Below are 16825 nucleotides of genomic sequence, written 5' to 3'. Positions count from 1 at the left end.
TTTCTTCTTCATGGGTTTGCATGTGTGCTAGTCTATGCCTCGGTGGTGGCGAGCTGGGTGAAGCAGACGTAGAAAAGATTTTGGCGGTAAATAAACGGCGGTCAGCTCGCAGCTGGGTTCAAAGGGCTTTTTTCGAATGAATAACTGTGGGGTCTAAATCAATTATAATCAATTGCCCAAAGCTTTTTGTGAGGTCCCGTGATGAATGCATTCATTTGCTCTCGATCGGAAAATATATTGATCTTTGATAAATACGTTCTGACACCTCACCCTAATTTGGGTCACCCCATTGACTCTGTTGTAGGTCTCCCCTGTTCATTTGAATCAAGGGCCTCGGGGCTTGGTGAAAGTGTAAGCTTTAGGTCTGTTTGGAAACTGGTTGAAGCTCTGAAATGCGGACGTAAATCACAGCAGGGGTTTGACCCTGCCGACGAGTGACTGTGGCCTTCGCAAAGCCCTAAGCCATCTGCAATTCCTCTAACTGACCCGGCCCTCTTTGCTGTTATGGCTTCAAAGGGCATCCCTGCTTTGAGCTGACAGGACCTCCCTTGCCAAAGACATAAAGGCCAAGACAACTGGCCAACTCGTCTGGTTAAAGGGCCCCCGCTCGGTCTAAATCTCTCGCCTATGTTGTCAAGTCCATCAGTTATGGTAGTCCCATAACCAGCTCGTGATGCAAAGTGGTTTGCTCTTTTATCTAACTGGAAAACTGATTTATCCAGCTTACAGAATATTAGTCTAGTGAAAAAGATGCAATAGACTGATGAGGAAGTAAAAGCCAAATGTAAATTGTTCAAATGGTACCCATATTACAGTTTTGGAAAGTAAGTTGCTGTTTTTGCAAAATGGAATCAATACTTGACAGTTTTTTGAAGTACTCTGTGTTTAAGGTCGTCCCACAATGAAGTTTATTTCGCAACCACTTCTGTACGCTGGTTTTGCCTTCCCTTCGTAATCTCCTAATACAAACCACATTTCTGGAGTGGCAGAACCCTGAGGTTTGGGATGATGTGGTTATTTTGCATCTAGCATCATGGTGGCTGGTTTCTTCGAGACATTGCTATTCAGATTTCCAAGAAAGCTTGATTTTTTAGACAAACACATGCACAAGGACTTAGGCATGATTATATGTAAACTAAAGGCAGTTACATGCGCCGTACACACTGCTGTAGAGCCCTGACCCCTCGCGCTGAGCTCTGTACTGCAGACGTCATCGCCGACCGCAGTAATCCCTTTTTACCAGAACTCGAAGATTAGCACCGTGGAAATGTTGGAGTTTCTCTGCAAGTCACTGGTGTGAGTTGATCCCCTTTACAAACATTTGATTGACACAAGTTCTCAACCAGAACCGCTGCGGACAACCCAGCCAATGATTTATCACTGCGTTCACTGCATTAATGCAGTATCATCATTCCCGACTGAATTCTGGAGAACGCAAGTAAAACTTAATTTGCTGTGGTTTTGGCACCGGTGAAGCTGGTTTCCCCAAAATGTTCAGAAATACTGATGGTTCTGGAGGTGTTGGCATCTTATTTCTTATCATTTGCCCAGAAAGCGACAATTTATTTTGCAGAAAACACTTGTACTGCTGTTTTCTGTGTACGTCAAGCACTTCATTAATCTTGATGTATATCTTTGTAAGTCTAGCAAGTATTAAGAACGACTGTCTGAAAACTGAAAATATTTGTTTTATTTGCCAGGGAATTCTGTTCCATTAAATTTACATTGTGGCTTCACAGCTGGCACTCGAATCACACAAAGTTTCCTGTGCATTACGAGCACTAAATGTTAACCGTTGTTGATCAGAGGCGCAAACAGATGGTGCGTCGCAAACTTTTAACTCCGCCAAAGTTTGACAGATGAGCCGCCAGCGCAATTCTGATGACATGTTGCCTCGTTTCATGCCGTGTTGTCAAAATATATTTATTCCGTAAGCGTATCGATGGGCCTGCTGATCTGTCAGGAGCGTCTGGAGCGGGTCGCTCGGATGCCATCATGTGACATGTCATCAGCTGCACACGCTCGCAGCAGTTGAGTCGTGCGCGGTAATGCGAGACAGATGAAGCTGTGCGAATGGGTGGATGCTGAAAGAAGATGATGGCAAACTCTGTGATGGCTTTCTTCAACACCTTTAACAGCATATGTGTGACAGAGGAAGTCTGGAGGGTGACATCTAAATGACGTCACAGAAAGTGCAACGTGGTTCTGCACACAAGCGCTCAAGGATTTGTCTGTGATGACTGAACGGAGCGATTGGGGCCTTTAGTTTCAGGTGTCAAGTTCACATTTGAAACGGCCTGCATGACAATTTGAAAAATCTGTTTTCTGTTTCTATTCTTTCTTTTTTCTCTGCTTTGTTTTCATTCTCTCTCTTTGTATTGCATGCACACTCTCATGTTTATTCCAGCACCGGGGCATTTTGATAATGTCAGGCTGAATGGACGTGTTGATCTTGGCAGATGTTATGAAGAAAGCCTGATGTGAACTTTTGCTCTGGAATGAGGTGCATTGTAAAAATCACTAGAGTTTTGACACACGCTTTGCTCTCTGTGTGGCGGCTAGACTCCTGTCGCTTGTCTGGCCCAACTCGTGGTCTCAAACACCCGGCAAAACAACATAAACATTTTGCAAACCCATACATGTTCAGTTAGTCTAAACAGGGCTGAGATGAAACGTGAGGAGTGTTTGACTTTCAGCCACTTTTTAGCCATGCATGCTGGAAGACCAGCTGACCCACCAGCTTACCGAGCTTATTTTTCTTGATCCATTTAGAAGTGACTGTGTGTGTGTGTGTGTGTGTGTGTTTGTATGTATACACACACACACACACACACACACACACATAAATATATATATAAGCACACATATACACACGCGAATTCAGGAGAATATCAAGTGTAACAAACTCAATTATTAATATTATTTATTATTAATAATGTAGTTTTTGAGTGGACATATGACTGAGCAAATAATAGTCCAAGTACATTTTTACTTAATTGTGCAAAACTGTCACAACATGAAAGATTTGAGTAGCACAATAGCGCTTATGCACATCCTGGGAGAAGAATTATGTACTTGAATCATCAGCTGTCCTTTCTGCGCTTACGGGGCACAGGATAATGTGCTTAAAACATCTTCTTATGGATCTTGTATATGCTAGGCACATTTATCCAGCGGTTTACTGAGACTTTTTAATCAGATATACGGCATAACCCCCCTCAGGAGTGAGGCTGCATAAACTTTATTGTAACTTTGAAGCATTAAATCTTCAAAATATACGGTCATGCAACACAGCGTTTGAAAGCTTAGACTCTCAGGATTCCATTAAGCCCACACACAGTATAGCAGTCATTGTTAGTTACCTGAACCAAGTTTGTTTACTTACCTTCAAATTCTTCCCTTTATCCACTTCGGTGAAATTGTCCAAAACAAATTGTTTTCATAAATCCCAAGAGTCCAAGGAAATGGAATATCCAAGCTGAAACCAAAACAATTTGTTTGCCTCACAATCTTGACATTTCTGACCGAATTTCCGGACACCACACACCCCGAAGCGTCAAAGTATATGGGAGCTGTACCACTTTTAATTTGGGGATGACGTTAAGACAAAAAACATGGAATTTCATAGGAGGTGAACTCATTCCCCGCCAGACTTTTTTTTTTAAAGTAGCCCGCCAGCATTTTTTGTGATTTTCACAAAAGTTTCACAAAATGCCTTCCAGGAAAAAAAATCTACAAATATATAAACATACATACAAATAAATAAAATGAATGAACAGACCAGCTGCTTTTAAACAAACAAACACATTTTTTTTTACCAAAAAGCTGAAATAATTGCATTTTTGTAAAGGAAATTTGTTAGAGATTAGATTCAGAACGATTATCGAAACATCCACGTTTTTTTATAAATTGGGTAAGAATCTAGTGGAAAATAGCGGAATTACAGATTACCATAAAAAAAACTTGTCAGGTAAGCGCCATTGCAGGGAAATGTTTTCCCCTAATTGACGAGATAACTCGTCAATGGCGGGGAAAGAGTTAAAATACGTTTATTGTTTGTGTGGGTCTTGGTGTGTATGACGTGTTTAATTCATCACTAATCCAGTGCATTAACTTCACAAGCACCACACCATTCAGTTTTTGTGACCTTAAAACTTCATATATGCAATTGTTTTTCGCATAAAACTGTTGAATATATTAGGAAGACTTTGTATATAGTGTATAAAACGTTTATGGTGCTTTTATAATAGTCTGACTTTTCTATAGCATGACAGTAACAACCACGAGTGCAGTATCGGATTTGGATCGGCCCCATTATTCCGATATCCGATCCAGCAAAAAAGGTCCGGATCGACCCGATATCTGATTCAAAGAATTGGATCGACCCACCCCTACCATAAACCACGCGAACACATTGTATTAAACCAAAGTTGTTTTTAGCAATGTAATAGGTTATCTTCAAAGATAAACGTGATTCGAGCTGTGTCCGAAACGGCTCTATGTAGTGCACTATATCAGGTGTTGGCCATTTTGCAGTGGTGTCCAAAACCTGAGTGAACAACTTCATTGCCTACATTCGTTCACTACTTTTTACCCACAATGCACTCTGACTGTGATGGTACAAACTCTGCGACAGCTCTCTGACGCATGGTATTACGTCAGTGTCCAAAATTGCTCACTTATTTTCGTTCACTTCTTCCCCATATAATGGACTCAATTGTCAATCGCAATATAGGCAAAAGTGAATGAGTGAACAAGGGAGCGGTTTCAGACACAGCATCAGTCTTGTTCTATCAACATGAAGTAATTGAGAAGAGCTTACATGTTAATTTTATATTGAGAAAACGTGGAACATGATTGAATCATGTTCAGCCAATGAGCTATTTTTTTAAGTGTAGTAGCATGTCCATTAGTAGCTAGATAGCAGTTATACATACAACATGATCTAATTCTGCCTCCGATCGTAATAGTGCATCTTAATTTCAAAGAAGTGAAACATTACCGGCGATGATTCTTTTTGTGTTTGCCTTTTCTGAGGTCTGGGTTATTGCAGACTTTGGTAATGCTCCATGAATGCACCTTGTAAAAACCCTTTCACACGTGTGTCACTGTTACTTGCGATGTTTCGCTCTGTACTGGCACGCGCTCGCAATGCTTCTCCCTTTCAATTAACAGCCAGTGGAAGCTGCCAAGAATAAAGAACAGTGTGTAATGTGGAGGAAGCTGCAGTCTGGTGTTTTATGTGTGTGTGCGTGACCTGACAACTGCAGCTGCTGTGGGAAAAACCCACAAACGAGATCTCTTTCATATCATTCATTCAATTTAAAAGCCAACCATTTCTGCATCATTTCTCATCATATTCCAGCGAGAGTAAATGATCTGGATACTGTCCGCACTGTAATACCTTTCTGTGTTTTTACTGTATGTCAGTGTCTGTGCACATCAATTAATTTCAATTAGTTATCTTATTTGACATTTCCTACACATGCAAACTTGGATATATATATTGCACGTTTTCTTCCTCTTTAACTCTTTAAGGTTTAAGTTTGAATCTCAGGTTTGCGATGCAAACGGCATTATATGTATTGATGACGTCTCACGTTACCTTGCGCATTTTTCTTTTGGTTTCACGAAGATGAAAAGAAATGCAACACGTCATTTTCAAAAACCACAATGGTCAAAAGCGTTTCCTGCTATAAACCCTCAGACACATACTGAAGTCAAAGCTTTACGTGTGTACGTCCGTATAAGTGTGCGTCTTTCTTGTGTGAAAGCTTATTTGTGTTGTTGTCGTTTAGTTTTATAGGGCTTTCACAGTCAGTTTTTTCCCCTCTGTTGTTTCGCTCATTCGAGAAACCGGCTACATAAAGCTGTCAGCGGCATCATTCGTGTCAAGTGCTAATTTAAGTGATTTGTTTTGCCTCTTATTAAACGTTACTGCTTCTCTGTCCACTTTATAACCGTGACACCAGCAACGCTTGTAATAAACGTCACGTACGAAGCGTTCTGGTCATTTGGCAGCGCTGTTTTGTTAATCAGCAGAGGTGCTTGTGCTTCCATCAGGGACGCAGTCCAACATAAATGCAAATAATGAAGGCTTTGTGCATTTTTCTCCCGTCGCTTGTTGGCTCTTTCATTTATGCCGTGTGTGTCTGTGTTTCTTGTAGTTTTGGAGAAAGTTTAGCATTTACACTTGACTGTCCACTTTAGACCTTTAACTAACTAACTTTGTAACTACATTGCAAAAAAAAATATTTTCAAGAAAAAAATTCTTAGAATTTTATCTTGTTTTTCAGTAAAAATATCTAAAAACTTTTAAATTAAGATGCTTTTTCTTGATGAGCAAAACGACCCATGAAAATAAGTCTAGTTTTTAGACCAAAAATATCAAATTTAAGTGATTTTGTGCATAAAACAAGCAAAAAAATCTGTCAATGGGGTAAGCAAACATCTAAATTCAAGAAATATTCAAGAAAGTTTTGGCAGATTTTTTTGCTTGATTTATGCACAAAATCACTTAAATTTAATATTTTTGGTTTAAAAACTAGACGGGTGTTTTTGCTCATCAAGAAAAAGCATCTTAATTTAAGAATTTGTACATATTTTAACTGAAAACAAGACAAAAATACTAAGAATTTTTTTTCTTGAAAATAATTTTTGCAGTGTGGGGGTGAGGAAATTATCAGAGTTTATTTAATGAAAGTGGAATATTCCTTTAAGATATGATTTCTTATACAGTATTCAAGATGCCATTCGATGGTCTGTGTGTAAATGGCTGTGTAATTCCAGCAAACACTTTCTCTTCTGGCTTGCATGCAGTTTACCAGTAGCTTTCCAGTTGTTTATCAGAGCGACTATAAAACACATCGCTGTGACGCACACTTGGAACCCAAGAACCCTTTAAGCACCTGCTCTCGAAAACATGCATAACAAACCTTCACGCAAAGCCTGATTGGGATCTATTTAAAGTTTGTTTCTTTCCCACTGGATCTTCTCTTCATTTTTCCATCATCTTTTTAAATCTACAGCCAGCTCAGCATTGTCATTGTCCTTCTCCGTTCAGTCCCACGCTTTGTTTGAAGCCCACCATTCGGGACGGGTTTCTGTTACATCATCTCAGCACAACATGCACCACCTGACCGCAGCGATCGTAACAGAAACCCCCTCATGGCATGCACACGGTTCAGCTGGTAGTCCTCGAACCCGTACGGCATCACATGATGCTTATCACGGACGTCATCTAAACCGCCCCCAGCTAAGGGTGCAAATGAATGAGTTGCATTAAAATCTGCTAACTGGATGATTTTTTTATGTTGAACAGCACAGATGCATCTTACTGTATACGCTGACACCAGCTAGACCACCACCAAACCAGCATAAAATCCAGTTCACTAGGAGCTGTTTATCTACTATTATGTTTGAAGTTGACAGCTTGGTCAGATGCACCACAGCTTTGTATTAAAATTTTCTGCATTTTGTCCGCAGGGACGTACAACTCAATGGCGTGTATACCTACCAGGTCCAAATCATCTCCAGTCGTAGCGAAAGCGAGCCGTCTCCTCCATTCACACACCTTCTGGGAGCTCCGTATTGTGGAGATGGACTCATCCAGAGGTGCGTTTCCGCTCTCTTTAATGGATAATCCCATAAACCTACTGTGCTCATGTGCGAGTTCAGGCTTTTAGCATCACAGAATCCCCAAAAGAGAAGATAAATAAATCACTTCAGTGGTGTTAAACATCATTACAATGTAGTTTATGATGTATTTATTGGTTTATTTCAGGTCCCAGGGAGAGGAATGCGACGATATGAACTCCATTAACGGTGACGGCTGCTCCAGTCACTGTAAGAAGGAGCCGTTCTTTAATTGTTACGGTAAGTGTCCGGAGAAACCGGCCAGCGACGCGTAGTGTGAGATGCTTTTAAATATAGGCACTGCTGTATGTCGGCTGACAGTTTTGCGAGAAGCGTTTACTGTCCCACCCTGATAAAACATCTTTTAGAGTAATAGCATATCTGAGCTCTTTATTTGGTTTCTCCAGAGCCAAAGCTATTGTTTATCTCATAGCTATCCCATATGTTATCCTTGTGAGATCCTTGTAAAATCTGGAAGACATTGAATTGAAAAAGAACACGCTAACAGATTCATAAAGGATGTCTTGGCACCTCTTTCTGTTCTGTTTTATTAATAATCAGATGCTTTCTGGTCTCGGCTTTGTTCTGAGGAAAGTTACATCATCTGAAGACAAGAGTCGAGTATTTCAGCAAACACAGTGAAGTATAGACACTTATACTGCCGGTGATATGGAGCAGAGCCTCAAATTTATATAGAGAAAGATTCAGGTTGACACCAAAGGTTTGATTGACATGATGAAGAGGCCGAACCGTTTTCAGTTTCATCCATCTGATCAATTTTCGTATATTAAAGGTCATCTAATATGGCATGTAATATTAGTCTCAGATGTTTCCAGAAAGTGCCTGGGAAGTTTCAGGTCCAAATACCCTATCGATCATTTATTATTCCATGTTGAAAGGACAATTTTTGTGTGTGCTGTTTTTGTGTGTGTCTCTTTAAATGCAAATGAGCTGCTGCTTCTCTCTCAGTTTGTTTCGGAAACATACACCGTGTTTAATAAGACAATCACATTACCTCTTTGTTCATAATCAATGTCCTTTAAGTTAGATTTAAAGAAGACATATCATGAAATCGGACTTTTTCCATGTTAAAGTGCTATAATTGGGTCCCCAGTGCTTCTATCAAACTAGAAAATGTGAAAAAGATCAACCCAGTAGGGCATCTAGGTCAGAAGGGGATCTTATTATAATAATACCGCCCCTTAATCTGCACTATCCAACCACGGCACTGCCATTTAGTGCAGAGATCAGCTCATATGCATTTAAAAGGACACACACAAAAACTGCACATTTTTTTCACACCTACAAGTGGCAATTTAACAATGCAAAAAATGATTTTCAAGAAAAAAAATTATAAGTATTTTGTCTTGTTTTCAGTAAAAATATCTAAACATTCTTAAATTAAGATTCTTTTTCTTGATGAGCAAAACGACCCAAGAAAATAAGTCTAGTTTTTAGACCAAAGATATTCAATTTATGTGATTTTGTGCATAAAACATGCAAAAAAAAATCTGCCAATGGGGTAAGAAAATTCTTCTTGATTTAAACGTGAATTTAGTGTTTAGGAAAAATTTTGAAGATTTTTTGCTTACACTGCAAAAAGTTATTTTCAAGAAAACATTTTCTTAGCATTTTTGTCTTGTTTTCAGTACAAATATCTAAAAACTCTTAAATTAAGATGCTTTTTCTTGATGAGCAAAACGACCCAAGGAAATAAGTCTAGTTTTTAGACCAAAAATATCAAATTTTATTGATTTTGTGCCTATAACAAGCAAAAAAAAAAAAATGGGGTAAGCAATTACATTTGTCTTGAATTTAGTGTTTAAGAAAAAAGTTCAAAAAGTTCAAAAAGTTTTTTACCCCATTGGCAGATTTTTTGCTTGTTTAATCCACAAATTCATTTAAATTTGATATTTTTTGTCTTAAAACTAGACTTATTTTCTTAGTTTTTTTGCTCATTAAGAAAATGGATCTTGACTTGAGAATTTTTACATATTTGTGCTTAAAACAAGACAAAAATACTAACTAAGAAAGTAATTTTCATTGGCATCTTAATTTAATAATTTAGCTATTTTTACTGAAAACAAGACAAAGATACTAAGATTTTTTTCCTTGAAAATAATTTTTTGAAGTGTATGTTATAATAAGAAAAAAGTGTTTCTGAAAAAAGTTAACTTAATTCAAGATTTTTTTCTTATTCCATTTTTTTTGTGCTTGTTTTAAGCATTTGCTTAAATTGTATATTTTTTGTTGAAAAACTACACTTTTTCCTAGGTCATTTTGCTCATCAAGAAAATACATCTTAATTTAAGAATTTTTAGATATTTTTACTGAAAACAAGACAAAAATACTAAGTAAGAAAGTAATTTTTTATTGCAGTGTATCTGTTGGGTATTTTGAGCTAAAACGTCACATATGTACTCTGGAGACACCAAAGATTTATTTTACATCGTTAAAAAGTCTTGTGAAATGTTCCCTTAAAAATAAAAATTATGATCTTTCTGTGGATGGTTTTGGGGGCGGGGCCTGTGCAAAGTGACATCAGTTTGCTCTAAAACCCCAACAGCTTGTCCCACGAGACAGATTTTTATCATTACAGGGTGGTTGTGTACACACATCATTATGTTCAAAGCACATATAAAAGTGAATTTCTCATATTAGGTGGCCTTTAATGTTTCATTGATGTTTTAAAACGTAAACATTTCCCTCCACAGTGCATGAGCTGGTAAAACAGTTTGTGGGTTACATCAGAGAAATGTTGACAATGAGATTAAACCTCATCTGCACAGCTAATACAGGAAGAAAACAGGCATGTCTCAGTTTTGTTTTGCATCTTTCCGCCTGTAGTCAAAGTTATGGAGTTTAATCCTGCCATGTGCTGAAGGAGTCACATCTGTGTGGCAGCTTTAAATATTTGTCTTTTCGTGGGGAAATCGGACACCATCATGAATAGAGCGTTTGTATTTCTGATCCTGGATCTGATTATTTTTATTGCTGCCCTCTGCTGACCCAGAAGATAGTGTTTTGGTGTTCCTTCTCTCAATAATACCTTATCTTTGTTATTAAGTAACGAAAACATTAGAATTGCATTGCCGGCCGGAGACGTCGCTTCTGGAGAAACCGCCGGCACACTGCGTCACGACCGGAGGGATGAGACGTCCTCAACGATAGGTAGCTGAGTCGTGTGTGTGCTCGACCCCCTCGACAGCCCCTCGTTTCAACATCAGCAGAACCAAGGGGAGCGCTGGAATTTTTGCAGAGACGCAAGCCAACTTGGCACGGCATGCCTCCGTCCCCCTTACTGGAACCCCTTACAGTGAAAGAATGAGAGAAAAAGAGAAGAAGACAGACATGGAGAGAGACAGACAAGAAGACAGAGAGTGAGATTAGGATTGAGACAACATAACATGAAAAAGTAGGAATTAGAAACAGAAAAAAAGAGTAAAACCCTCATAAAGCTCCAGGGTCTGGAAAACTCATCCGACATCCGAGGACCCTCCTGTTTTCACTGATCAGTCCCCAATCTAAGAAATTATCCATTTACAGGCAATGTTTGCATAATATCCAGTCGGCTAAGTCGCCTTCATCTGGTCAGGAAAGATGTGTGCAGGCCAAATGCGAGTGATGACTGCTTTGGCAAGTAAATAAAATCCGTTTGGAGCGACCACAGTGTTGGGAATAATGTTACTGAATTATTACAGTTACTCATAAACTGTCTCAAACTATCAGATATCATACTGTACATCAAAGGTTAAATAAACTCAGGACACATTAATATCAGAGCTTTAAATATCAGTGCAATGATGAATCATTCTTAAAAATGAAGATGCACCACATTTCATTTCAATTCGGAAATAGTCATTAGTCATGTTTGAACGCACACATTTTCTTCCTCTCTGCTTTTAATTCACAATAATGTTTGCGTCTGAAATAAAAACACAAAGCAGGAGGAGATGGATGAGAATGGAAATAGTGAATGAAGGCAAACAAGGAAACGGAGAGAGAAATGAATGAGCGTCTCTGGAATGAGCTTCATTGTGTCATTGAGTTCAGACTCTTTACAGCCTTGTCACTTCAAGGTTTCATCAAATAGGGTGTCAAGTTTGATCACAGCTTTCAGCAAATATCTGCGATAGAAACATCTTTTTTTAGCATTGGTTGTAACCATTGACGGCCGGTGACTTCTTTTTAAAGGCCAACGAAGATCATCACAACATATATGTAGCCCGTCATGTGTGTGGCTCGCCATTTCAAAATAAGAGTTTGGCACGTTATGTAAACGTATGTGCATCACAAGCCATGTCAAAATACGAGTCTGCTGCAGACGTTGCAGACATTTTAAGTAAGAGGATTTCCTAAACGTGAGCGTCTCTTTTATCATAAACCCTTTTGACGTGTGTGCAGCAGGCTCATATTTTGACATGATGCATGACACAAGGGACACATATTTTGAAATGATGAGCAACACACGACACTCCAAAGACATCCTTTGAATTTGCGCCCCCCGGAAAAAGAGAAGTCATCGGCCGCCGCTGGTTGTAGCATTAGATATCGCATACTGTATGTCAGAGATAAAGTGAAACTTTTTTTACAGGTAAAATGAAAAGTCCCTCCACACGACTCAGTGTTAAAACATATATGCGACCCTGGACCACAAAACCATGTCATAAGTCGCACGGGTATATTTGTAGCAATAGCCAGCAATACATTGTATGTGTCAATTATTGATTTTTTATGGCAAAAAATCATTAAGATATTAAGTAAAGATCATGTTTCTTCGAGATATTTTGTATATTTTGTATTAAATATTGTAAATTTCCTACCGTAAATATATAAAAACTTTATTTATCATTAGTAATATGTGTTGCTAAGGACTTCATTTTAACTTGGCGTTACTTAATCATTTTGTCTTGTTTAAAGTAGAAATATAAAAAATTCTTGAATTAAGATGAATTTTATTGACGAGCAAAATGACCTAAGAAAATAAGTCTAGTTTTTGACAAAAACTTTTTTTAATTAATTCAAGAAAAATTCAATTAGCTTACCCCATTAGCAGATTTTTTTGCTTGTTTTAAGTGTAAATTCACTTAAATTGCATATTTTTTTATATATAAATTGACTTATTTTCTAAATTTTTCTTATCAAGAAAATACATCTTGATTTAAGACTTTCTAGATATATACTCAAAACAAGACAAAAAATACGAAGTACACTGCACAAAATGATTTTCAAGAAAACATTTTCTTAGTATTTTTGTCTTGTTTTCAGTAAAAATATCTTAAAATTCTTAAACTAAGATGTTTTTTCTTGATGAGCAAAACAAGAAAATAAGTCTAGTTTTAAGACCAAAAATATCTAATCTAAGTGATTTTGTGCATAAACCAAGCAAACAAATCTGCCAATGGGGTAAGCAATTTTTTCTTGAATTTTTCTTGAATTTAGTGTTTAAGAAAAATGTTTTTTTGTAAGTGTAAGAAAGTCATTTTTTTTCAGTGCAATCTTAAATTTTTTGCATCCTCAACAATTTTTTTTAATCAGCTTTCAGATGATGTATGAATCTCAATATCCGAAAATTGACCCTTATGGTTTTGTGGTCCAGGTGTCCAGTTCATATGTCCAGTATGTCCACAGTGCTTGTGTAACATTTAACTGCATGCTTTTTTCACATTAAAGTATATTTAGGCTGTAAATGATGCAATGCAGTAGTGTATGGAGCTAGAAGAGTCTCAATAAAGATAAATGCACACACTACATTCACATATGCACACACAGGATTCATAAATACACACGCAGGATACACAAATGCACACAAAATTCACAAATGCACACACAAAATTTAAGAAGCACAGAAGATTCACAAATGCACACAAAATTCAGAAATGCACACAAAATTTATAAATACACAACCAATTCAGAAATGCAAACAACATTTACAAATGCACTCAAGATTCACAAATGCACAGGACAAGATTCAGAAATGTATTTCTGATGCACACACAAATATATCTTGATTTACAAACTCTTTTTGGTCTGTGAACTTTACTGCATTTGTGTGTGAATTTTGAGACTCCCCTGACTTGGCTCGACACACAAATGCCTTTTTTTTAAACAGGGAATGATCTGCAACCAATTAGATATCTCCCTTGTTTTAGCCAATCACAAGAACGCACCCCACGTGGGGGATTGTTTACTTATAAGCCAATCACATGACCTTTAAGCTGGTTTGCCAACCGCCAATAAAACCGAAAAAGAAGTAGTTTACACAGCGTGATATGCATGTGGTGCGAGCGCGAGCTAAAGTTAGCGCGGTGAAGTTCTGCCTGTCAGTTGGTTGGTTGAGAATAATTGCAGATTATTCACATTGATATTGTAATCATGATTATCTGTATTTGGTGTCCAAACATACGTCCGAAACGCACAAAAATAAGCACAAATGGATAGTTGTAATTGAGGCTTTTGGCGATTATAACAAGGAGATAACTAGCTAAACACTTTAAGTTCTACATACCGCTCCCATGTGGTTGCCAGAAGCCATGTTGAGGTCTCAACCAACCAACTGACAGACAGAACTACACCGCGCTAACGTTAGCTCGCGCTCGCACCACGTGCATATAACGCTGTGTAAACTTCTTCTTCTTCGGTTTTATTGGCGGTTGGCAAACCAGCTTAAAGGTCATGTGATTGGCTTATAAGTAAACAATCCCCCACGTGGGGTGCATTCTTGTGATTGGCTAAAACAAGGTAGATATCTAATTGGTTGCAGATCATTCCCTGTTTAAAAAAAGGCATTTGTGTGTCGAGCCAAGTCATGGGAGTCTCAAAATTCACACACAAATGCAGTAAAGTTCACAGACCAAAAACTGTTTGTAAATCAAGATATATTTGTGTGTGCATCAGAAATACATTTCTGAATCTTGTCCTGTGCATTTGTGAATCTTGAGTGCATTTGTAAATGTTGTTTGCATTTCTGAACTGGTTGTGTATTTATGAATTTTGTGTGCATTTCTGAATTTTGTGTGCATTTGTGAATCTTCTGTGCTTCTTAAATTTTGTGTGTGCATTTGTGAATTTTGTGTGCATTTGTGTATCCTGCGTGTGTATTTATGAATCCTGTGTGTGCATATGTGAATGTAGTGTGTGCATTTATCTTTATTGAGACTCTTCTAGCTCCATAGTAGTGAGGCCAGAAATCTTCAACTTAGTAGACGTTGGTGAAATAGTGTGGACCTCAATGCCTACTCTCAGATTACATCATTTTACAATATAGTACAGGTTAAATGGATTACATAAAGTTTTTTTGAGTCATGGATCGAATCATTTTCAAGTCAGCAAAAAAGGAAAAGCGATTTCTTTTGCACCGTTTGCGTTCACTTTAAGACATAACTGATGAGAATACTTGCCAAGACTTGGTATTTCGAGATAATTTTGCACGTATGTGTCTGGTCAAGTGTATTGAGATTTTGTGCTTTTTGAAACACGTGTCTCTGTGCGTGCGCTTAAGTGTGTGTCCATTTGGGTATGTGTGTGCGTCTTTGTGCACAGTAAACAGCTCACTTTAACATCTTCTTGTGCTTAAATTGTTTAAAATGGCTTGAATGATAACATTTGCAAGGTTTAGAAACACATGCAAATGATGACCTTTCTATATAAATAGTTGTTTATTTCTAAAGGATGCGTATTTGAACGATTATTATTAAAGAGATTATTATCACTTATGTGTGATTTCTTTTCCACAAACATATTTTGTGTCTCTTCTGACTGGGTGGGCCAGCCGTCAATCTGAGTGGGCCAGTGCCACCCTGGCCCTTATGTAGCCTCATCACTGATGCAATGTACATTAATCTTTCTTGTGTTCACAGACGAGCCCAGCATGTGCTACTATTACGACGGCGATGGCGTGTGCGAAGACTTTGAGAGGGAGACGAGTGTTAAGGATTGTGGCCTGTACACACCCAACGGTTTCGTGGATCAGTGGGCCAACAAGGTGGAGGTGTCACATGAGGAAAAGCTTTACTGTCCAGCGGATGTGGCTGCAGGATACCCTACTGTTACTAAGGTAACCGTTTCAACCCGCCATGAGATTACACCCATTTGACCGGAATGATTTCCAAAGAGCAACAATAGTTTTACTCTTGTGAACATCTAAATTTGACGTTCCCGTGAAGTTCTGCTTTATGTGAAAGTGTTAAGAGGCAATCTAGAAGATTTCTGCTGTGAAGAACACGAAGTCCAGAGGGGCGAGTGTACTTTTTTGTCAATGCCGACTTTATGTCGTCATGGGTATCAAATGCAAACACCCTCACAAATGGTCCACAGTGTACAAAAGCGTTTATCCAGTAAAGGGTACGAGATGAAATTACATGCATGTCGAGGTGATTTAGTTTAGTGTGGGATTTGAATTGTTTTAGAAGTGATTATGTGTTCTCGTTACATCATCAGCTCAAATGTAACAACGTCTTTATTCAGATACAAAGGTCTGACTGGCTGTTTAAGGTTTGCAAACATGGTCCTTTCAAGGGGCTTGGCTTGAAAATGTGCTTTAGTTTCTTCTGTAGATAACATCACCAGAGAGGACAGTAAAGATGTCTGCGATTTACACGCTGACCTCGGTTTTAAACGCCTCTGGTGCACGATGTCCTGGCGTGTTTCCCTCAGCGAGCAGACAGTGCTATGTGTGACTGGGGGAGATTTTCTTCAAAGGGCGAGATGAGACAGATAAAGACACAGAGAGTCCCAACATAAGCACTTCTAGATCAATCCATAGGACTAATGCATAATATAACCACCACCTGTATAGTACGGTTACAACAGCAAGCTGCATTCATGTTATCGTATCAAAAATGAGTCAAAGGGAGGTCAAAAATAATCAAATAGCCATTGCACACAGATAGGAACCAGCACTCAAAAACATTTCAGTAAAAAAAAAATGAAGCCTTATTTAAAAACCTTTGTGTAATCTCATTACTGTATTGTAAGAAGAAATAAGTTGTTACATACAGTAATTGTTTATTGCCATAAATTGTTTTTATTTAATTAAAGATAATCGAAAGAATCTAATTATGATGAGAAAAAACAAACGTTAACATAAAGACAAAAGTTACATTAGACTAATAAGGGGTGAAATGTGATCCAAACATGTTTTCATTCCATGCATCCATCCTCTTCATCCTTACATCTACAGCATGCGACT

At 38.1% G+C, this 16825-nt stretch overlaps 1 protein-coding gene across 1 annotated transcript in view; it reads left to right on the top strand.

The window, feature by feature from the left end:
* The window catches only part of pappaa (pregnancy-associated plasma protein A, pappalysin 1a), an 83245-nt gene that overhangs the window by 24636 nt on the left and 41784 nt on the right, over positions 1-16825 (top strand). Inside the window, exons 9-11 of the mRNA XM_065284047.2 lie at positions 7486-7614; positions 7784-7875; positions 15495-15691. Coding sequence (XP_065140119.1) covers positions 7486-7614; positions 7784-7875; positions 15495-15691 — 418 coding nt within the window. The remainder of the gene's footprint in view (positions 1-7485; positions 7615-7783; positions 7876-15494; positions 15692-16825) is intronic.

This window comes from Paramisgurnus dabryanus, chromosome 5 (assembly GCF_030506205.2).
Source record: "Paramisgurnus dabryanus chromosome 5, PD_genome_1.1, whole genome shotgun sequence".
NCBI lineage: Eukaryota > Metazoa > Chordata > Actinopteri > Cypriniformes > Cobitidae > Paramisgurnus > Paramisgurnus dabryanus.
This window is presented reverse-complemented; position numbering and strand designations above follow the sequence as displayed.